We start from the raw sequence: 24,552 nt of genomic DNA, 5'->3' as shown, positions 1-24,552 counted from the left end.
ATGTCTGACCAGAGCACCATGGAGGACAACAGTCAAGAAATCCAATTCTGCTTTCCAAACAACAATTTGTCGTGTTTCAAAGAAATCAAACATGAAGTGGAGTATGTCATTTTGTACACGTTCATTGCTTTATTATCAGTGTTCACTGTATTTCTGAACCTGCTGGTTATCATCTCCATCTCTCACTTCAAGCAGCTCCACACTCCAACCAACCTGCTCATTCTGTCTCTGGCTGTGGCAGACCTGATCGTGGGACTGATTGTTATACCCTTAATGGGCATCAGATTCATAGAATCATGCTGGTACTTTGGAGAGACAATTTGTTTTCTTCTTTTATTCATAATTTTTATGGTTGTTACAGCATCTCTTGGTAATTTGTTATTTATATCTGTAGATCGTTACATTGCTATTAGTGACCCTTTGAGATACACAGTAAGGGTCACGACTGAAAAAGTTGTTTTTTGTATTATTGTAAATTGGTTGTGTTGTGGCATATATTCTGTCATTATCTTACACAATACTATGTTCTACCCAGAGACACATGACAGGTGTTATGGAGACTGTAGAGTATATTTTAAGTTTGAACATTTTGTCACAGATCTCATAATCACGTTTGTTGCCCCTTCTTCTGTAATCATGTCTATATATGTGAAAATCTTCTGTGTTGCAAAATACCAGGCCAAGGTTGTAAACTCTGTCACGAGTGTCAGCAGATCACAAAGAAAGGCAGGAAAAACTTTGGGGATTGTTGTTGCCATTTTTTTCATGTGTTGGATACCTTACTATGTGGTCATCCTTACTGAAGGAAATGAGTCAACAGAATCAGTTGAACTTAATGTAACGTGCTGGATTTTGTACATGAATTCCTGTATGAATCCGCTTATCTATGCACTGTTTTATAAATGGTTTAGAATATCAGCATTATACATTGTTACTCTAAAAATATTTAAACCATCATCTGAATACTTAAGTCTTTTCCCAGAGGATAAATGATCAATTTATTATTTTTTAAGGAATTTTATTAAATTGTGTGGAGAGTCACTGATCTGATATATTTATCTTGTTTCCTTGTACAGGGATTTTTACTTTGTATTTGAAGGCATTCTTTATTGTACATCAGCAAGAGAATGTTATAAACTCCTTGATGTAGGTTGATAAATGTGTAAAGGAAAATTAGGTGAGGTGGAAATCTGAGAGCAAGTTGACTCTGATATAAGGAATCACTGTGACAGCTGTCTGCTGGATTTTGAATTTAACAGAAAACAGTTGTTTTCTCTTGACTATATACAAAATGTCTAACATTGACATTGAATGTTGAGACTATCTCTTAATCCTGTTATCTTAAAAAACAAACTTAATCTCAAAAATTATAATATGGACCTTGTGTTCTGACCTAATATCTGTATCCTTTTTGCTTTACTTTAACAGCTTGAATGACTGAAATGTTAAAGTCAGTGTATACCATTCTCTCAATGAATATATTACATATATATATATATATATATATATATATATATATATATATATATATATATATATATATATATATATATGTTCACATTACAACATAAATTCACACACGTATAGAACTTAGTCCAAATATTTATGGCCCAAATTTTGGATTCCCTAACTTCAAAACATCTTTGGGTTCTTAAATTTGTTCAATTTATTAACAGCGCCATCTACTGGAATATTTGCACTCCATCAGCAATAAAGAGCTTCACCTACAAGACTGCCAAGTTTGCCTGGATTGCATACCCTATATATATATATATATATATATATATATATATATATATATATATATATATATATTAGGGAGATATTCAAAAGGGGGAGGGGGCATTAATTCACTTGGGGAGGGGGGGGGGCATTAATTCACTTATTGAGATACAAAAAAATGTCATTTATAAAAGCAAGAGAAGGATTGCTTTTGGCATTATATGACAAACTTTTGTCAGAAGAGGAGTTTTTAATATTGTATGATGTAAATAAGTCTTAAAACCTAGATTTACCATGTAAGCAATACTTTCTTTTAACCGTGATAACATGGAGGAAGACGAATGCTTAAATGAATTTCATGTCAGAAAATGTGACCTACCAATTCTGGTAGATTTTTTAAAATGCATTTAGCAGACGCTTTTATCCAAAGCGACAATCATACACTGATGCAAATTACAGTGTCATATGCCATAACATGTATTTACCTAATCTCTCACGTTTTAGCGACTCCGGCAAATCAGCTGTTCTGCCGGCCGTAGTAGACCGGTAAAAGTAGAACGTCACAAAGTAGCAATTAAATTCGACCATGCGCAATATAACGCCAGAATGGGGTTGCCGTTCCACCAGAGGCTGTTCGTTCTGAAACGGCGCCCAGTGACGGATGGTGTAGCAATATTTTTGTCCGGGTGGAAATCATCTCGGTTATGTATGTAACCATGGTTCCCTGAATAGGGAACGAGATGCTGCGGTGACGTCACCACGAATGGGAACACCTTCGGTGTGACGAATGTCTGAAGCCCTATACCATCCCGCCAATCCTATTGGCCAAATGGCGCATGGCACCACCCTACGCATGCGCACGCATGATATACCTGGGTGCAGCGCGCCATTTCGCTCAGATTTCATGACTGAAGATGAAGAACATTATCAAGGTACGGAACGGCCAGAACCGCAGCATCTCGTTCCCTATTCAGGGAACCATGGTTACATACGTAACCGAGATGTTCCCTTTCATAGGTCACTTCGATGCTGCGGTGACGTCACCACGTATGGGAACGATATACCAAAACGCCTGACGTACCTGATAACTGAGATCCGAGGAAGCATCTGCTCAAGCGGAGAGAACTTGGGAGCCAGGAGCCATCCTCACATCTAGACTGTAGGACTTGATAAAAGTGCTCGGTGAGGACCATCCTGCCGCAGCACAGATATCATCCATAGAAGATAAACTGAGAAAAGCTTGAGAAGAAGCCACAGCTCGAGTGGAATGAGCTTTAACTTCCAAGGGCGAAGCGAGTCCGCGCGCCTCATAGGCCAAAGAAATTGCCTCCACCAGCCAATGGGACATGCGCTGCTTTGTAACCGCATGGCCCTTACTTTTATGTCCAAAACGGACAAACAGCTGGTCAGATTCACGCCAAGGGGCTGTACGATCCACATAAGTCTTTAAGCTCTCACAGGGCAAAGACTTAGATCTCCTGACCCAGCCTCAGCAGGTGAAAAAGCTTCCAGGACCACATGCTGAAAGCGAAAGGGGTTAGATGCGACCTTAGGAACATAGTTAGGCCTGGGCCGCAGCAGCACTTTCACAGAGCCCGGTGCAAATTCCATGCATGAGGGTGAAACAGAAAGAGCCTGTAAATCCCCAACTCTCTTGAGGGAGGATAAAGCCATGAGAAGAAGTGTCTTCAGTGTCAGGAATTTATCCGATACAGTCTCCAAGGGCTCAAACGGATGCCCTGATAAACCTAGCAACACAATGGATAAATCCCATGAAGGAACTCGCACAGGGCGGAAAGGCCTCAGCCGTCGTGCACCCTGTATGAAACGAGAAACTAGTGGATGACGCCCCACAGAGGCACCGCCTATGTATTCGTGGTTAGCTGAAATGGCTGCCACGTAAACCTTTAAAGTGGCTGGTGTTACGCCATCCGAAAAACGATCCTGGAGGAACTCCAGCACTGAAGCCACTGGGCAGTAAACTGGATCCACATTACGATTGCCACACCAGGCTGTAAACAGTATCCACTTGAAAGCATATAAGCGTCTCGTAGAAGCTGCTCTAGAATTCAATATAGTCTCAGTGGTTTCAACAGAAAGACCGGGACATACTAATGCACTCCGCTCAGTGGCCACGCCCACAGTTTCCACAGATCTGGCCTCGGGTGCCAAATCAGCCCCTGTGCTTGTGATAATAAATCCTGTCTGAGGCAAATCTCCCACGGAGAGCCCGCTAGCAGACTGATCAGATCCGCAAACCACGACTGCGTGTGCCATCGCGGAGCCACCAGCAGCAGCTGTTCCACTCTGTCCCGCCGTATTCTGCATAATACCGCTGGGATCAAACGAATCGGAGGAAAAGCATACAGACTGGTCCTGGGCCAGCTGTGAGCTAATGCATCCACGCCCAGGGGCGATGGGGGGCATAGGGAGAACCATAGCGGGCAATGCGTAGTCATGTTCGACGCGAATAAATCCACTTTTGCTTTGCCGAATATCCGCCATAAAAGATTCACCGTCTGGGGGTGTAATCTCCATTCTCCCTGTTCCAGAGCCTGTCTGGATAGCATATCCGCTCCGAAGTTCAAACGTCCGGGGACATGAGCAACTCGGATCGACAGAAATTTGTTCTGAGACCAAAGAAGAACATGTCTCGCCAGCCCGCACAGGGGGCGAGAGCGTAATCCTTCCTAGTGATTCAGGTATGAGACAAACGCTGTGTTGTCTGATCTGAGCAGCACAAGACGGCCGATCAGCAGATTCGCGAATTACTGGAGAGCCAGAAAACTGCCAGTAATTCCAACCAGTTTATATACCAACTGCGTTGTGCAGCTGTCCACACTCCATGGGCTGGTAGCCCTTGACAAACAGGTCCCCAACCGGTCAAAGACGCATCCGTCGTGACGGTCTCTGGGAAAGCTCAAATCCCCAGCCGAACCCCGGTAGGAGAAATTCGGTTGGCATCCATAGTTTTAACGACATCACACAACTCCGTGTCACCGAAATCGTCCGATGCGGAAGACAACGGGGTGAAATATTTCGTCTTTCCGCCCATTTTTCCACTGAAAAGGGCGCATGTGAAGTAACCCCAGACAAATTATGGGGAATGCCGCTGCCAATCGTCTAAGTGGTTCACAGACGGACGCCCTGGAGCCGCAACGGGGCCAGAGCTACATCCATGCATTTTGAGAAGTACGGGGTCACAATCCGCCGTCTCTTTTTTTTTTTTTTTTTCTTACAAACAACAGCTGTAAGACCCTGCCTCCATCTGAGAGGGGTGTACGTCTTCTACAGCCCCTTTGCTCAGCAGAGTTGACATCTCCTGTCACAACACTGCTATTACCATCAGTTTACCACCGTGGAAAGAATTCAGCGGAAAAGAGGCGGGCCTCTAAAAAAAAACGAATAGGTGTATCCGTGACAATTGTGCGTAACACCCATTGAGAAATGCCGGGCAAGCGTTCCACGCGACCCAAAACAAAACTAGCATTCTCAAATTTCCGCTTTCTGCAACGTTGTCATACACATAAATGTCCGTGCACGGAAAAGCCTGCGGCATTCGTGCACAGGGGAAGTGCATGCATAAGAGCTATTGCGTCCCGTTGTGTATAATCCTGAAACGTGTCCACGGCAGGAATTAGACCAACGAATTGAACATCAGGCTCTGCCGCTAACTAAAACGGCGGCTGTGCGAGCCGTCATAAACGGGTCGTCTGTGTAAGACCCTTGAATCGCCCCTCGAAATCTGAAAGCTGGATTGCGCAGAGTGTCTGAGGGATTATTATTTATTTATTTATTTACGCCTGGCGTTACAGCCCGATCCAATGCTGCTCGAAGCGCTGTTTGCTGCGAGACAGTCAATGTTAGAGCGTAGGGACGGCAGTGAGAGTGTTGGATGCGCATTAGCGGTCCAACAGCACTCTATAGTGGAGGGCACAGTCCCTGGCGAACATGAAGGAAAGCGCATGCGTAAACTCGCTGCGTTTCGTTGTGTATAATCCTGAAGCGTATCCACGGCAGGATTTAATTCACCAAGATAAAAATCGGGCCACATCGCTATTGCGAGAACGTGGCAGCTGTATGAGCAGTCATAAACTGGCCATCTTTGCCAGCCTTTTGTGCCGTCCCTCAAACTCTGAAGGCTGGATTGTGCAGAGTGTCTGGGGGGGCGCTCAAATGATAGCTCAATCCAATGATGCTCGAGGTGGCTTTGCTGCGAGACAGTCAATGTTAGAGCATGGGGACTGCAGTGAGAGGGTTGGATGTGCATTAGCAGTCCAACAGCACTCTCTAGTGGAGGGCACAGACCCTGGCAAACATAGAAGGAAAGCGCATGCGTCAAACTCGCTGCGTTTCGTTGTGTATCATCCTGAAGCGTGTCCACGGCAGGATTTAATCCAACAAGATAACATTAGGCCAAGCCGCTAGCGAGAACGCGGCAGCTGTGTGAGCTGTCATAAACTGGCCATATTTGCCAGCCTCTTGTGGCGTCCCTCAGACTCTGAAGGCTGGATAGTGCAGAGTGTCTGAGGGGGCGCTCAAATGATAGCTCAATCCAATGATGCTCGAGGTGCCTTTGCAGCGAGACAGTAAATGTTAGAGCGTGGGGACTGCAGTGAGAGGGTTGGATGTGCATTAGCAGTCCAACAGCACTCTTTAGTGGAGGGCACAGACCCCAGCAAACATTGAAGGAAAATGCATGCGTCAAACTCGCTGCGTTTCGTTGTGTATAATCCTGAAGCGTGTCCACGGCAGGATTTAATCCAACAAGATAAACATAGGGCCACGCCGCTAGCGAGAACGCGGCAGCTGTGTGAGCCGTCATAAACTGGCCATATTCGCCAGTCTCTATGCCGTTCCTCAAACTCTGAAGACTGAATTGTGCAATGTCTGAGGAGCTCTCAAATAACAGCTCAGTTTAATGACGCTCGAAGTGCTTGTGCTGCGAGACAGTCAATGTTAGAGTGTGGGGGTTAAGAACGAGAGGCTTCTCGTAAAGAACCGTAATAAGAGAATAAAATTTGCCGAAATAGACACGACTCGATACGTCTTCGACGAGACTAGGTCGCAGCGGATTTTGGCGCGATCCGTTCGGCTAGAGAGGTAGTCAAACGGCATCGCTATATAATAGCAGTCCGCCATGTCACTTAATTGTGGCAAAAACCCGCGCCGTTCGTGATATGCGCTGATAAAGGCTGCTTCCAGGACCTCGAAACCTCTTGGTGGAGGTCCGTGAGAAGGGTAGTTTATCCACCGCGCGGATAGCCACATAATAGCACACTAAGGAAGGGGAAGCGCGTTTCTCCTGTCCGCTCGGAGGGAGAGAACCGCTTATGCCGGCCAGAGCCTACTCTGAGTTCGAAGCTGCGGTTAGACAACATAGTATAAAAGCAAAACTGCTCTGATTAACGCGCTCGAGTAGGGAAGAGCGAGCAAGTGGAAAAACTCCAGTGCATCACTGTATTCATAGTCAAGCTGCACATATCGCCCCTAACCAACACCTCGTGCGGGGCCTCGGCGACCGCAGAAGCGAACGGTGGGGGTTAGACGCGAGGCGACTGAAGAAATAGACTCCAGAGCGTGGATACTTTTCTTTATTTTACCATAGCCGTAGGCTATCACAGAGAGAACATGTAGAGAGGCTGCAAACGAATCTCTCATGAGTGCCTCCCTGTGATAAACCCATTATACGGCTCTTACCTTTCGTTGACTCATCGCGTCCGCGAAAGAGGAGTTAAACACTGCTCGAAGAAATCGCTGGAGAACGCGAGATGATAGGGCACAGATGATTCGCTATTCCTGAAGGAATGAAATCTGAGCGAAATGGCGCGCTGCACCCAGGTATAGCATGCGTGCGCATGCGTAGGGTGGTGCCATGCACCATTTGGCCAATAGGATTGGCGGGATGGTATAGGGCTTCAGACATTCGTCACACCGAAGGTGTTCCCATACGTGGTGACGTCACCGCAGCATCGAAGTGACCTATGAAAGGGAACGGGAGAAATTTGGGAGAAAGGTCGGCCCGGGAGATTTTCGGGAGGGGCTTTGAAATTCGGGAGTCTCCCGGAAAAATCGGGAGGGTTGGCATGTATGATTTACACACAAACTTACCACCGACTGCAACTTTAAGATGCCATCTTTATTTTTTTTGGCATAACTGTCACAGAATGGAATGCACAGGATTGTGGGATATCAAAGGGAGCGAAAGGATACATCTGTGCTGCCATCAAAAATCGGCCAGATGAAGGCATCTCAGGAGACAGGAATTTGGACGTGCCTTGATGCCTTCCTACCTTGGAATGCATCCTCCGAAGGCAGCATTTTTCAGTTTTCGGATGCAGCCATATACACACACATTCACTGAATGAGTTACAGCAGATTTCTAGTTCCCAGCATGCTTTGCTTTAGACTGTTAAAGGAGAGTAAACATTTTTTTTTTAATTAAGTGTTATTTTATGTGTTTTATCTCAATAATATTATATGGGCAGTGTTTAATGTTGTATTCTTTTTGAATTTAAAATGATTTTCAGGTATGTGTAAGCTTGTGGGTTAACCATTAGTAGAGCCTGTGGTTAGGATTGGCCAAACAATAATAAGACTGTTAGATTATTTAGAAGTAATGCTTGTGCACATTTCAACATAGTGATAGTCTGTTTGCAAAGTGCTTTAGTGTGAGTCTGTGTGCTTATGCTATTATAAACTAGATTTTTTTTTTAATTAAAAAATTATACTATAAATGTTTTATTATACATAAGAAATATTTATTTCAATATGTGTGCATATACAGCATGGGTAAATAAATGTGCATCATTATACATATATTTCCTTTGCGTGAGGGTAGCCCTGTTAGCTCCTACTGGTAGATGTCATAATTATGCCATTTGGAAGCAAACAGATTTTCCTATCCAATGACTGGCATTTTTTATTAGCCATGCATTTTGGAAATAATTGCAAACAACATCATTGTAAGCAAACAGTAATATTATAGTGTATCTTTCGCCTGGGCCTTTTTTGTTCTTCTGTCTTAAAAGTGTGAAATATTCTTTTTCATTTTCCTATCTTTTGCTGCTCAGGATAGTCACTAGTGAAGGAGATGGCAGATTACAAATCTTGTACTTCTCGTTGTACAAACATTTATATGTCATGATTACAGAACCACAGACTGCCATAGTATCCCCATAACTGTTGATCGAAGCAGCATTAATCGGATTATTTGTAGTGAAGCAATCTTCTACATTTTGATGCTTATATATAGAATCAATAGACTACTTTGTAAGTTTCAAACAGAAAACTAAAGTAAATGTGACATTATATATATATATATATATATATATATATATATATATATATATATATATATATATATATATATATATATATATATATATAAATAAAACTAATTTTTATTTTGTATTTTTTGTTGTTTATATTTTTATATTTGTATTAGGTCTCAGGAATATAATGGAATCACACTGACTGTTTTGGGATTTAGAGGAAAGCATATAATTAGGGGAACAGGAGACACATGGAGTAATAGTTTGTATTAAAGTTATTTATCTCCTAGTTATTTATTTCCTGACACACAGTTGTATCTGCTGTAGATTTACAGTGGGTTGTCTTTAAAAGTGCCATCAAACAGCAGGAGGTTTTGTCCATAAATATTGCACTACATAGAGTGAATAACTACAGTCTGGCCAGCAAAATACATATTAAAATCAGTTTTAACATTACGGATTACTGATCATTTACCTCTGGGAACAGACTTAAATATTCTGAAGATGGTTCAAATATTTTCAGAGACAGAATGTATTTAGCTGATGTTCTAAACCATCGATAAAATAATGCATAGATAAGGGGATTCATGCAAGAATTCATATACATAATCCAACACATAATGTTAATTACAGCTGATTCATTTGAATCATATCCTGGAAAAAGAGAGACAATGTAATATGGTATCCAACACAGAAGATAAACTGCTATAACAATCCCCAGTGTTTTTGCTGCCTTTTTTTCTGACTTGCTGGCATTTGTGACAGAGTTTATAAGCCGAGCTTGATATTTTGCTACACAGAAGATCTGCCCATATAAAGATATGATTACTGAACAAGGGGCCACTAATGAAACAATGAGGTCTGTGAGAACATACTCAAACTTAACAGTAACAATACAGTCCCCGTAACATGTAATAGGGTTTTCGTTTCTAAAGATAGCATCGTATAATACGATAATTGAATATATGCTTGAACATAGCCAGTTTAAAATGATACAAAAAACAGCTTTGTTGGTTGTGACCCTTGTTGAATATTGCAGAGGATCTTTCACAGCAATGTAACGATCTATAGATATGAAAACTAAATTACCAAGAGATGCTGAAACAAGTGTATAAAGGATAAATGGAAACAAGGAACAAAATGTCTCTCCAAAGTACCAACATGTCTCAATATATCTGATTCCCATCAGTGGTATAACAATCAGTCCAACAAGTAGGTCAGCCACAGCCAGAGAGAGAATGAGTAGGTTGGTTGGAGTGTGCAGTTGCTTGAAGTGAGAGATGGAGATAATCACCAGCAGGTTCAGAAACACCGTAAGAACAGAGGCTAAAGAAATAAAAGTGTATAAAACAATGCACTCCACTTGAGGTTTGATTTCCTTGATGCACGACAAATTGTTGTTTGAAAAGCAGTACTCGATTGCTTGTTTGTCTGCATCTGTCATTCCCCTATTAAGCATTTCAAAAATATATACGGAATACCACAGGTCTCAAAAATAAAACAGCTTCATCATAGCAACATTTTGTAGTTCTAGAAGGATTCTCAAGCTTATTAGTCATGTATCTTAATAATCCAGTTTTGTGGATTCATTTATATTATAGGAAACCGGTCTCATCATTACACAGGAGGGTTGATGTTACTGTTTTAAACACACCCACAAGTTAAATATTCATAAGCACAGAGAGCATTCTTTGTAGAGAAATTACAGTTAGTCCCCATAGAGAGGCCAATATTCTTAATGAAGTCTAGGAGTCAAATTTCAAGTTCAGTCAGTTTTCCCTTCAAGGTTGAGTTGCAGCACATCACTGGAATAGAACAGTACACTCACACTGCACTAATACAAACTTATACACGATTCAATGTTAGTTTGACATAAAGTATAGCAACTAATGGTGCTATAAATACTAAAATGAATCATAAATACATACATGAGAGTGAGTGGACACATAGTGCTTTAGTGACCTTGTCTTTATAAGCATTATCGGTTTTAACATGTCTTCTACAGCTATCATGAGAACCACATAATAAAATATATAAGAACAAAATGGTTACAGATAACAATTTTTCAATAATTTATATATATATAAATATAACTGCATATGGTAATGTTACTAATGGGAGCCACTTAAGGGCTCTGGTGGAAATAATGATGACTAAACAGATTATTTATCTCTGAATAAATAATATTGCTATGGTTTGTAATGCTGACCCCAAGTAAATGTTATTTAAAAACAGGTTAGAAAAACATAGGCCGCTGGTATAAAGTAAGGCGGTTCCACAGGCGGGAAATCAGTCCTGTGGTAGAGATGTCTTCCACTGGTGATGCAGACTGTGTGCTGTGGGGAGGGCACAGAGTTATGTTCCGGTAGCTGTTGATATGCTGACCTGGAGAATGCTGAACTTTGTTGTGTCAAAGAGGGGGTCCTTAAAACATGGACCAGGCAGCTGGGTCAGATGGGTCTCCACGGGGTCCTTGCCAGTCTGACTGCATCATGTTGGAACCATTTGTTTCAGGCAGTGTCTGACACTGCGGAGGTCTTTTGAGGACTGGGCTGCTGTTGGACAGAGTTGCATGGCCACAGACATTCCACCAAGGGAATGCTTGTGTACCCCAAGGGACTGGGGAGCTGGCCACGACACACTCCGGGTGTGACTGTCTGCCCGTCAAAGAGCTCTGTCATTGCCGCACGACCATGACCACCACTGCTGTACTGTAACACAGGCATTCATTGGCTCTCTTCAACACTCTTCGTAGAGAGCAGTGATGATTCACTACCGCTTGGCTCCAAAGCGAAAAGAAGAATGATGCAATGCACCTGCTGCCTCTTATGCTTACGGTGTGAATGTGCATTGGCTCGTATAGTTACACTCTAAGTAGATTGGGCTCTCTGGCGAGATCCCAATACATCAGTCACCGACGTGACGTTGAAAAGTGACAGCCTGAAAGAGAACATAAGGCAATCCCATGTTGACTGTACCATCCACAAACCTGTTTTTTCTGTATGCAAACTAATGTCCTTCAGTTTTTCAAAAGACAGAGCCATAGGCCTCTAGTAATTAATTTATTTTTATTTTTGGGTTCTTTGGGATGGGGATGATGGTGGAACATTTGAAGCATCAAGGGATTTTGCACAGCTCCAGTGATCTGTTGAAGATATAGATGAAAATGGGGGCCAGTTCAGACAGGCAGGAGTAACGCAATCTGGGCCTGATGTTTTTTTTTTTCTGCTTCCGGAAGATCTGGCAAACCTCATCTTCACTGATTTGAGGTGCAGCTACGGGGGAGAGAGGGGTTACAGGAGGTGTTAATGGTTGTGTGGAGAGGTGTTCAGAGCGTGTGTGGGGTGTTCTTTCAAACCTGTAGTAAAACTCATTCAGATCGTCTGCCAGTTGTTGATTATCCACAGTACTGGGGGATGAAGTCTTGTAGTTGGTGATCTCCTTCAGACCTTTCCCACATAATTCCTCATTGTCACAATTTTAATTTCCAATTTGCATTATCTTGTAGAGGTAACAAGCCTACACAAGCTTTCATGGTTGCGGTTGCATCATTTTAAGAGTTTAAATCTCCCAATCAGATCTTTTGACTCACAAAGTCACAAGGTTCCATTTTCATTTAGATGAAGGGAAATTGAATGTGAAAAATGATTTCAGCCAAATTAATAATGTTGACCATGACAAACTAGTCTATTTGTACTGGTTTATCTCTGCCATGACAGATTAAATGTACTTATTTACCTTCGATTAAATGTAAAACAACATATCAAGGAACATAAAATGAATACCCATGGCTGTGAAAGATATATTGATGTGTTAAGAAGCAATATGATCGGTCTGTGTAAGAAACATTATTTACAACATATTACCTTTAATCCAGAGCCTCAGGCAAACAGTCCAGAATTATGTCAAGTTCACAAAAAAGTCACTCTTTTTGATGTTCTTTTTAGTGAACTAGTTGAACCTTCATTAAAGTGACTTTTCTGTGTTCCATCTGAAGACACTTGTGATTGAATCACTAAAAAGAACAGCCCACAATATCCGTAAATTCTCTTTTTACGTTAGCAAATATGTTGCTTCAGAGGAAAATTCACAATTAACTATAATTGTAATGATGTTAGATATTAAATATTAAAAATGGGTTAGAGTTAGTTATCTAAGCAAAATGTATTGCTCACATTACCCTCACAGCATTACTGACTCACTGTCAAGTGAGGTTTTTTGGGGCTAAAAAAATTACAAAAAGAAAGTTCCTCATGTACATACTATGTACTTATTATAGTAATTACAATAACTATGTAATAACTAGGTACTAACCCTGATCCTACCTCTAAACCTAACCTTACCCCATGTAGTTACCTTGTGTTACCAGAACTTTCTTAGATAAATACACTGTATGTTCACTATAAGTACATGTTAGTACACTTACTGTAAAATAAAGTGCAACCAAAAAGGGTATAACACAAATCAACAAAACATTAATAATGGACTAGAAATGTTCACCAAATCAATGATACCCAGAGTGAATGGGTTGTGCATATAAGTAAAACTGAAATAACGTCCAGACTGACCTCTAAAAACTTAAAGCACAAAAACATGAGCACAACAAATTTGTTATTTTAGCCACTGTGTAGATGGCAAAAAAAACAAGTAATTAGGGGCACACTTAATGATAAATACAAGTAAGAACTTAAATCCCTGTTACATAGTTTCAATCCAGATGTGTTTATTCATCAAGAAAACAATTTATTTTACCATTGTTCAGCGTCATAGTGAGCAGTAGATGGGTTGTTCCATCAGATCCAGACACTATATAAGTGAAAGGACAGTAAGGAGAGCAGAACAAACTCATAACAGGAGGAGACTCACTCATGGCCTATGACACAGAGGATTATGAGACTCAGTTCTGCTTTCCTGCCATCAACTCATCATGCATCAAGGGAAAACGTTCCAGACATGAATACAATATAATTTATGTGTTTGTATCAGTGTTATCAGCATGGACTGTGTTTCTGAACCTGCTGGTGATCATCTCTATCTCTCACTTCAAGAAGCTTCATACTCCAACCAACCTGCTCATTCTCTCTCTGGCTGTTAATGACCTGCTCACTGGACTTATTGTGATACCTGTAGAGGGCATCAAACAAATTGAGACATGTTGGTACTTTGGAGACACTTACTGTGGTTTGTTTGTAATTACCGTTAGGCTGCTCCTTTGTACATCTCTTAGTACTTTAGTTTTAATTGCTATTGATCGTTATGTGGCTGTGTGTCACCCTTTACAGTACCCACTGAAAATAACAACTACTAAAACATTAATATGCATCTATCTCTGCTGGTTTTGCTGTTCAGTTTACAATATTGAGTATGTAATTAGTAACGGATATTTTAATATCTCACACAAAACATTGTGTTATGGCCAGTGTATTGTCATAATTAGTCCTGTTTGGAGATTTACTGATTTGACCTTTTTCTTCCTGTTTCCTTGTGTTGTGATCATCACTGTATATTTAAGGATATTTTATGTTGTGCAATGGCAAGTAAAAGTTATAAATTCTCTAGTAAAAGGTGGTAAATGTGTAGTGGAAAGTTCAGTGAAGAGGAAATCTGAGAGCAAAGCTGCTCTGACATTAGGAATCATTGTGACAGTTTATTTGCTTTGCTGGATTCCTTTCTATATCTGTTCGCTAACAGAAATCACAAAATTCTCTTCAACTACAATGACATTTTTAACATGGACTTTGTATGTTAGCTGTGGTCTGAATCCTCTTATCTATGCTTTATTTTACCGCTGGTTTAAAATATCAGTTAAATACATTCTAACTCTTAGAATATTTCAGCCAGCATCCTCTCTGATGGAAATTTTTATAGGTTGTCATTAATGTTTCTTTTACAGCATATGTTATATATATTCATGTGTTCAGAGACAGTACAGGAAAGAGACAAACATTTTAACAATCAATATTAACGCAAAATTAAAGCGAAAGTTCAACCAAACAACTATTGTCATGATTTGCTCACCATCATGTCTGAAGTTAGTCAGAATGACCATTCATTTTCATTGTCCAGAAAAAAAGGTGCAATTGACAAAATTGGTGAGTAAGGCTACCAATATATGTGTTCCAAGGAAGCAGCACATTAGGGGTGTTCAGTTCCAAGTTTTCCGGAGTAGACTTTCGACCCCCACCCTAGGAGTTAATCGGCTTTTCAAGTTCAATTTAGCAATGACATTACTCTGAAAGGATACCCAGAATTTAAAAAAATACATACAGTAATGTAAACTTTATTTGTTTGTTCTAGATGTGAGTTTTGAATGATTTAAGGATAGTTTAAGGATTATGAATACAAATAAGTTAACCAAAGAAAATTAAATGTATATGTATTGCATAAATAAAACATAAATTAAACTACAAAGCTTGAACGGAGGTATCTACAGTACATTACCACTATGACTTATTTATTTCTAAAGTGAAGTTGTTTCTGCGACAGCTCCAGGTCTCTGATGCACAGTGTAATATATCAGTGTCCAAATGTATCACTTTGTTTTGTTCACTCATTGCTGATATGGTGCACTTAACTGCCACACCCTATATGTGACCCTGGACCACAAAACCAGTCATAAGGGTATATATATATTTTTTTTCAGAAATCCAAATTTCTACATAATTTGTTAGGATAGGACAATATTTGGCCGAGATACAACTATTTGAAAATCTGGAATCTGAGGGTGCAAAACACAAAACAAAACAAAAACCAACCAACCAAAAAAACATTCAAATTACTGAGAAAAACACCTTTGAAGTTGTCCTAATTAGCAATGCATATAACTAAACATAAATTAAGTTTTGACATATTTACAGTAAGGAATTTACAAAATATCTTCATGGAACATTTTCTTTACTTAAAGGGTTAGTTCACCCAAAAAATTTAATTATGTCATTAATGACTCACTTTCTGTCTTTCTGTCCCTCCATTGAAAATGTATGTACGGTATACTGTCCATGTCCAGAAAGGTGATAAAAACATCATCAAAGTAGTCCATGTGACATCAGAGGGTCATTTAGAATTTGTTGAAGCATCGAAAATACATTTTGTCCAAAAATAACAATAATTATGAATTTATTCATAATACTTCCGGGTCTGTTGTGAGTGCGTTCATGACACTGCTGACATACAGTATGACTCTGCTGATGTGTTTTCCGGTGCGCCCAATAACAAAGATAACATGTCAGCAGAGTCACAGTTGTGTGACACTCGCTGTTTACGGATACCATAGAAATTAATGAGAATAATTTTTGAATTTAAGAAGAGAATTTTTAACGCTTGAGCTGAGGGGGAGCTGGACAATTAAATATAACCAAAACAGGTTGTTGTTGTTATTATTATTATTATTATTATTATTATTTTATTTATGAACAATACAATAAATATAAGGAAAACTCACCCACTCGATTTTGTAATATTCTCTAATTATGTAGTCGGTATAAAAGGTGGATTCCAAAACATGTCCATACGGAGATAGCGAGTCAGAAACCACTAGTTTATTAATAAATAATTACAATTTCTTCTTTCCCCCCGACACATTCATAATCACTTTGCTGGTGCTTTATGCAATTGCTTTACGTCATGCCCACGGACCATTGGCTAAACATCTGATGCATATGGGACACAAAAAAAGCCATCATCGGATTGGTTGAATTCTACAGAATTTTCTAACACTCTGTCTGAAAACAAAGATGTTGTAAAGCCAAACCCGCTCACATAAAATAAAGCCTCAATGTTTACAATTGTGATGACGAGGGCTTATCAGGATCAACTAAACACTGGAGTTTCAAAAGTATGTGAAATATTTAAAGTTTGTAGCATAGAATCTTTCAAATACGTCTGAGAGTTTAACACTCCGGTCTGTAATTGTGGCAACATTTCCACGCCCCGAAACGTGATGCTGAACGAAACAAACTGGCCAATGAAAGCTGCCATGAATTCCAGACCTTCAGGTGCCAGTCTGAAGGTCTGGCTACGTGAGACTATGAGCAAACTTGATTGTGGAATAATATGACTGTCTGTTATATTAATCAATTTAATAAAACGTGCAACCAGTTGACTAGAACAAATTAAAGTCAGGGGTAGGCCTAATTAGCACAAGGAAGTGCTCCATTTTTAAAATAAAATTCCATAATGACATTACAAAAAGTGTGACAGCTGCAAATCAATTTGCTATTGCATTGTACAAGTTTAAACTCTGTGTAAAAAAATATTTATTTATTAAATATTTATATTAAAATATTTAAATCCAAAAATAAGATTAGACTATGGGCGGTTGATCAATTAAATTATAAGAAATCTGTTGTTTCAGCGTAGTGAAGCCTCTCCTCCATCTGGTCACATTTCCCACATAGTGACAAACCAGAAAATGTAGCTTTAGCAGTTATGCTTTTTCAGCTAATGGTTGCAGGCTTGCCTTCTAGTGGCTTTGGTATAACGGCTGAAAGGACATATCACTGTGTGCTACTCTTCTCTATCAACTGCGCCACGGACTATGGACTATTCTGATGATGTCTTTCATACTTTTCTGGACCTTAACAGTGTTACTACTTGGGAGTCTATGGGACAGTAACAGGCCTCCCGGTTTTCATTCACAATGTCTTAAATTGTGTTCAGAAGACAAAAAAAGCTTTCAAGGGTTTGGAACGACATTGGGGTAAGTGATTAATGACAAAAAATTTATTTTGGAGGGGAGTATTCCTTTAAAGGCACAATATGTAAATTTTTACTGCTAGAGGGCACATTTTCAAAACAAACAAAGAAACAAAGGCATAGTTTAATGACGCCGTGACTGGGTGTGGAATGCAAAAGCTGATGCAAACCGACAAGACTCTGGCAAAAATCATGTTCATGGATGAGCTAATGATTTATTAACATAGTAGTATGAAGCAGTGTGAGGCTCCAAAACCATCAAAGCAAAACGAGGCTGCTGAATGAGCGCAACACATACGGCTCAAAAGCAGAGGAGCTTTTATTATGCCACAGTCGACCACTTCCTCTCCTTCCGGTCATGAGTATGTGTGGTAAAGCAGACCTGTTTTATCATTCTAGATACATTTGAAAGTTCTGTTATAATACTACTCTGTGCGGTCATCCCCTGTCTAATAAAACACACAACATATTGAAGACGTCTCAACAGCTTTCAAGCATGTCTTTCAAAATAAAATGTCTCACATAACCATCATGGAATATCATAAATGATTTGAAACACTCTAAAGCTCCACACACCACACAAATAGTGCTTCTAAAATCAATACATAACCAATTTCAATAGAGCATGAAGCCAGCATCTTAGTCAGCTAGTGATATTCTAATTAGTAAGGAATAACTGACAATGGCCAATTGAATTATTCGAAAAATAATGCACACCCCCGAAGTCAGTTATTCCACTTATACCACAGTTGCCACACCATGATCAGACATTGATCAGATGACATGTAAGGCATTCGTCCAGATTTTGTACTTAAATGCTCTTGTGAGTACGATTAATTTCTTCCACATTTCATCCAACGCCTGCACGTCATTTTAATCCCTTTATTTGAAAGCATCGCCGACGGCCCCAGTTTATTATTGTTTGATTTTCACAGCTCGTTACACATCACTCTCTTACTTGATCTGGAAAAACTGTGCATCATTTGAAAGTTTAAAGATTTATTTAGTAATTTATGTCAGGAGTGCAAAATAATAAATCCGTATTATGCCACATTTTGAATAGAAATTCACCACTCATTCATATTCAGTCACATCAGCAGCGGTTTATTTGTGTTCACATAGACTCACTGAACAGCGTCAATAAGGATTTATAGACTAAAGATGCATATCTGCGGTGATATATGGATATATTTACTGACGTTTACTTCATATTTCTTCAGACAGAATAATTTCTATTCATTTTCCTCTGATTTACGCGATCTGATGATAAACAGCCTCTCCCAGCGATCTGTGTGTGTGTGTGTGTGTGCAGAGCTGTGTGCTCATGCTGTGTGTCAGACAAACTCTGATTGGTCCTTCGCCTTGTCAATCTTTACAGTGTCATAAATGGACACCGCCCACTGATCTATATATATAAGGCAGTGAAGCCACCGGAAGTGTTCGATCCGCCATCTTACTAATCCCTACCAGCAGAGAGCACCATTGAGTTACATTCAAACTGCTGTCATAAAATAACTCGATTTGAAGCTGATCAGTTAAACGGGACTCGTTTTTATGTTATGTGCAATAAAGTAATGTTTACTTCAGATGTTATCTGCAGTGTTTACGGTCTTTTGGGACAGGATAACACAAAAATGGCTTATTTCTTTATGAACAAAGTTATTCAGGAATTATTAAATGAACGTATTAGTATCAGAAATTGATTTTAATATATTACAATAAATTATACAGTTATGTTGTTAATATTTCTCTATAATGAAAAAATTAAAATTTAATTTACTATCTGGAAAATAAAGCTTTGTATTTATTTATTAAATCCGTACTGTATTTAGGCAGTTATTTCAGAACGAACACTTTGTAGTTTGTTATATGTGTTGAGGTCGTGTCCGTCTGATGTTTATCATGTTCATGCTCACTACTGTAATGAACGTAGCTTTTTAATAAGTAGGGGAAATTCCCGACATTTAAAAAAAATAACCGTTTACATGCCTAGGGTGTTCGCATGGCGGCGCGGTGGCTTCACTTTAATGACGTCATGAGCAATTAAGTTCTATATTATAGATCAGTGACACCGCCACATCATGTCACATGCTTGCTGTACACTTCCTGGTTCATATCTGGCCATAAAAACACTGAAACACCTCTGTACACCTCTGTACACAAATATCCGAATAATAAACCCGCGATTACGATTGTAAAGCTTGGTATGAGATTTTCTTGAGATCTGGGGCATTTTTATAAAAAAAATCGAAAATGTACATCTGAAATGCTAACTTGTGCAGCGATGTAAAAGGCTATAAACAGCATATTTTTACAACAGTAAATGACCAAATTCCACCCGTGATTGCAAAAGGAAGTTATTACAAACACTCAATTGGGGTTTAAAGTGAGTTTTGAGTAAAAGTGTACTAATACTTTCATAAATTGTCTGATGTAGCTTGATGGTAACGTTAGCTCTAATGCTACTAATAGCAGGTGCATTTCTTTTTCATAATGCATTTCTGTCACTATGATTCACGTAAGGTCGTAAGAAAATGTTTTGTTGTATTTTTATAGTAAGACTTTTGATAAATAAGGGCTAAATGCATACTGAGACTGAAGTGAGATTGCAGTTTAGTGATTTGTAAAGCTTGAAAATACCATAACAAAGGCTAATAAAGGTGGAATAAAATCAAAAGAATAATGATAAAAGAATAATGTGGATAATGTGTCATTCCTGGCAGAGGTGTGAAAGACTTGATTGGTGAGAACAATAGAACCATGACTCGGGGAGTTTTCAGAGACAAAAACACAGACAAAGCACACAGGAGTGTTTACATGTGAGATGACAAGTGCCATAAATCAATCAGATTAGCCTTCTCTAAAAACACACATGACATGGCCTTAGAAAATATTTCATAAAATTCACAGTTTTACAGATAAGATTATGAAATTTTCATACGAAGCTTTGGTAGACTTATGGCTCTAGCTACACTGTGTTTCTAAACTCATATCATACCTCAACAATTTTTTAAATACATTTGAAAAATATGTTTTTAATATTTATTTTTTGTTTTTATGTTTGAGCTTATATATCTCTGGCTACGTTCACACTGCAGGCTGAAACGACCCAATTTTGATTTTTTTGCCCCTATGCGACCTGTATCTGATCTTTTCATGACAGTCTGAATGACACATATCCGATCTTTTCAAATGTGACCCAGGCCACTTGGGTATGTGGTCCTGAATCCGATAAGTATCCGATCTTTTGAAATGCGACCTCCGTCTGAACAGCCAGGCCACATGTATCCGACCCGCACGTCATTGATACACTACAAACGTTATAATTCTGTGTTGAAGTAGACGGGAACGAGAAGATAAACAACAACCATGGCGGACAATGCTGCTGAGACCAGTCAGTGGAAGAGAAGCGAGGTCACAGATTTAATTAATATTTGGGTTGAAGCTCTATTCAGGCCAAACTTGAGGGCTCTTATCGGAACCGGGTGGTATACGAAAACATTTCCAGCGAAATGGCCAAGCGTGGTTACAGACGATCCTGGCTCCAATGCCAGCGAAAAATAAAAAGCCTCCAAAACCAAATACAAACATCCATGTTTAACGTTAGCTACTTCCGCAAACAACGAGTGACGTCATTCACCATTGAGTACTCTTCTGCGCATGCGGGTCACTTCTTGGTCATTTCAAGTTCACACAGGAGATCACAAAAGTTCACATTTAATTGGAAATGTGAACGGCCTTGCAAAAAATCTAATTTTTTCAAAAAATCGGAATTGAGCATTAAGCCCTGCAGTGTGAATGTAGCCTTTATTATCATAACAGTCTGAGTGATTCTGATTCTTGAACAGTACACTTTGAAGTGTCAGCTTTGTGAATTTTTTTTAAATTATGTATCTAGTCAGAAAGAATCATGAGCACAAACTTTTTTATTGTGGGTATGTCATTTCTGTCTACATGCCAAAAAAAGGGAGTGACTGGTAAGGAGCTAACGGAGGCTTGAGCCATTGATAACAAAATAATGCAGATATTTATTAAGTTATTAAACAGAGACAGAGAGAGAGAGAGAGAGAGAGAGAGAGAGAGAGAGAGAGAGAGAAAGAAAGAGAGAGAGAATGTATATTAGAGTCTGTGTCTCTCAAAATTGTTTGGCCGCAGCATCTCTATCAGGCCAACTTTAATTAAAAAGATTTCACAAACAGCCTGGTTCTTACCTCACTTGTGATACATATCCTGTAGCTTTTAAAATAAAATCGCAAGAGTAGCAATATAGACGTTAAGGTGTGTATGATTCTGTACTGTAAAGTAATGTTTGTGCATCTGTGAGAGGGAGAGGGAGCGGGAGAGATAGAGTAGGCCTATGTGCTTTACCTACATAATAAAACATAATTATGTGGGAAAATATGGAAATGATCTGTTGTTTTTATCATATTACTTTTTATATATATTTATTTGTCTAGTCAGTGTTGTGGGTTTTGGTTTTTGTGCTGTTGTAATACCTTTGCAATAACAGAAATAGTTTGGCGAAATGATATGAACATGTAATACGGTCTAGAGCTGCCTGGAACTATGTTCGCTGTGTGTTTACATGAAAATAATTGCACACCCTAGAACATTTGTCAGCAAATTAGATTCAAGCATTCAACGGCCCAAAGTATAAACATAAAATACACACCACAAAAAAAAATATTACATAAAATATTTGAGTATTGAGACTTTTAATTGTTGAATGGAACGTTTATTTATGCTGAATATTTCTCCCTCTTTGTCCACCATTTGGAATTAATTTGTGGAAATACATTCTGGGTCTTCCAAAACATATGATGCCATCCAATAATCTTTCTATAACAAAGTGTCTGAAGTATGCATGATTAAGCTGTTTATCTTTCAGAAGTGCACACTGAGGCATAAAAATGCAACTTCTGTAGGCAGATTACAAGCATACAGGTTTAGCATAAATATCCCTATCTGTATTTATCTGAACTCAGGAAAACATGATGAGACCTTATTTGTCCATTTTCAGGGAGTAATCTTTTATCTCAGAGAACTGATCTCATTGAACTTCTCAGAGAAGATGAAATAATTAAATCAAACCCTTAAGCAATTATGAATGACAGTCTGTAAAAATGTCCATCATAGAGGATTCTGGCTGAAATATTCTAAGAGTAAGAATGTGCTTAACTGACATTTTAAACCAGGGGTAAAAGAAAGCATAGATAAGAGGATTCAGACCTGAGTTAATATACAAAAACCATAATAGAACATAGGCTGTGGTTGAAGCCATTCCTGTTTTTTCAGTTAGCGACAAAATAACGAAGGGAATCCAGCAAACTAGATAAACTGTGACAATGATTCCTAATGTCAGAGCTGCTTTTCTTTCAGATTTCCTCTTCACAGAACCCTCATTTACATGTTTTCCACTCTTCACCAGTGAGTTGATAACTTTTACCTGCTGATGTGCAACATAAAATATCCTCAAATACAATGTTATGATAATGGTACAAGGAATCAAGAAAGACAAGAATAGATTAAGGACTGTCCAGTCAGAAGTAATCATAATTGTACATTCTCCATAACATGCATATTTCTTATTTGAGAGACTCATAACTATCGCAATGTTATACACTGAAGAGCAAAACCAGCAAATAATGACAATAATTAATGTTTTAGTTGTGGTTATTTTCTGTGGGTACAATAAAGGGTGACACACAGCCACGAAACGATCAACAGCAACTAAAACCAAATTACTGAGAGATGCTGAGAAGAGAAGTCCCATCATTGTTAAAAATAGCCTGCAGAAAGTGTCTCCAAAGAACCAACATGTTTCAATGAGCCTATTAGCCTCTATGGGCATCACAATAAGTCCAACAAGCATGTCAGCCACAGCCAGAGAGAGAATGATCAGGTTGGTTGGTGTGTGAAGCTTCTTGAAGTGAGAGATGGAGATGATCACCAGCAGGTTCAGAAACACAGTCCATGCTGACAGCAATGAGAAAAACACAAACATGATATTGTATTCATATCTAGAACGCATTCCTTTGATACATGATGAGTTGATGGCAGGAAAGCAGTATTGAGTCTCATGATTCTCTGTCTCATAGGCCATGAGTGAATCTCCTCCAGTAAGGTGTTTGTTCTGCTCTGCTTACTGTCCTGTCATTTATACAGTGTCTGGATCAGACTGACCCATTCTGATGATGCATAATGATGTCATCTTTCTATATTTACATGCAAGAGGGCATATTTTTATATTAGTTTTGCATTTGTTAACACTATTGGGTAGGTTTAGGGTTGGCTTTGGTACAAGGGATATTTCCAACACAACAGATTATTAACTTTTAGAAACACTCCTTGGATATTTGAATTATGAACTGCTGCAATATGTACCTGAAGCAAAGTAATAAAACACAGGAATGCATGCCTATATCAACGTTAAAAAAAAAATGAGCTAGGTCACGTATTGAACCTGTTTAGCGCCACTCGATAGAATTTAAATAAACAAATGTTATGGTTTTATGGCAACAGTAGGTTTATTAAGCATAGTGAGAAATATTACGATAATTAATGAAAAAAAACAAAAAAACAAAAAACAAAACAATGCATAGTCTTCACTGTATGAAATAGATATGAAATTAGTCTTATTAAAGATACAAAAGTTATTTAGCCAATAGCAGTGAGTGATTTTCTCTTTATTTTGTGGTTTGACAAACATTTATTACACAGATGTCAGCAGATATATTAGTTGGTCTGTCATTTTAAAGGCCAAAACATATGTTGAATTGGTGCCAGGTCCGTCGGTGTGAGTGAGAACTCTGATTGGATGCTCAGTTTAGCAAATGAGTCAGGTGAAGGTGAAGTGATGAAA

General features: G+C 39.0%; 3 protein-coding genes and 1 pseudogene across 3 annotated transcripts; 2 read left to right on the top strand and 2 right to left on the bottom strand.

Annotated features, from left to right (window-relative positions):
* On the top strand, positions 1-993 carry LOC113054857 (trace amine-associated receptor 13c-like). Its single transcript, XM_026220639.1, has one exon. The coding sequence runs from the start codon at positions 1-3 to the stop codon at positions 991-993; it is 993 nt and encodes a 330-aa protein (XP_026076424.1).
* Positions 994-9,456: 8,463 nt separating this feature from the next.
* On the bottom strand, positions 9,457-10,455 carry LOC113053921 (trace amine-associated receptor 9-like). Its single transcript, XM_026219086.1, has one exon. The coding sequence runs from the start codon at positions 10,453-10,455 to the stop codon at positions 9,457-9,459; it is 999 nt and encodes a 332-aa protein (XP_026074871.1).
* Positions 10,456-13,836: 3,381 nt separating this feature from the next.
* Positions 13,837-14,875, top strand: LOC113053920 (trace amine-associated receptor 13c-like). Its single transcript, XM_026219085.1, has one exon. It carries the CDS (start codon positions 13,865-13,867, stop codon positions 14,873-14,875), a length of 1,011 nt encoding a protein of 336 aa, XP_026074870.1. The 5' UTR covers positions 13,837-13,864.
* A 7,916-nt stretch (positions 14,876-22,791) lies between these two features.
* On the bottom strand, positions 22,792-23,847 carry LOC113054856 (trace amine-associated receptor 13c-like; annotated as a pseudogene).
* Between the last annotated feature and the right edge of the window lie 705 nt (positions 23,848-24,552).

This window comes from Carassius auratus, chromosome 35 (assembly GCF_003368295.1).
Source record: "Carassius auratus strain Wakin chromosome 35, ASM336829v1, whole genome shotgun sequence".
Lineage (NCBI taxonomy): Eukaryota > Metazoa > Chordata > Actinopteri > Cypriniformes > Cyprinidae > Carassius > Carassius auratus.
Note: the sequence above shows the minus strand (reverse complement) of the source record. Positions and strands in the feature narration are given on the sequence as shown.

Coding starts and splice junctions, on each gene's coding strand:
- LOC113053920 (XM_026219085.1), top strand. CDS start 13,865: ATGGCCTATGACACAGAGGATTATGAGACTCAGTTCTGCTTTCCTGCC.
- LOC113054857 (XM_026220639.1), top strand. CDS start 1: ATGTCTGACCAGAGCACCATGGAGGACAACAGTCAAGAAATCCAATTC.
- LOC113053921 (XM_026219086.1), bottom strand. CDS start 10,455: ATGCTTAATAGGGGAATGACAGATGCAGACAAACAAGCAATCGAGTAC.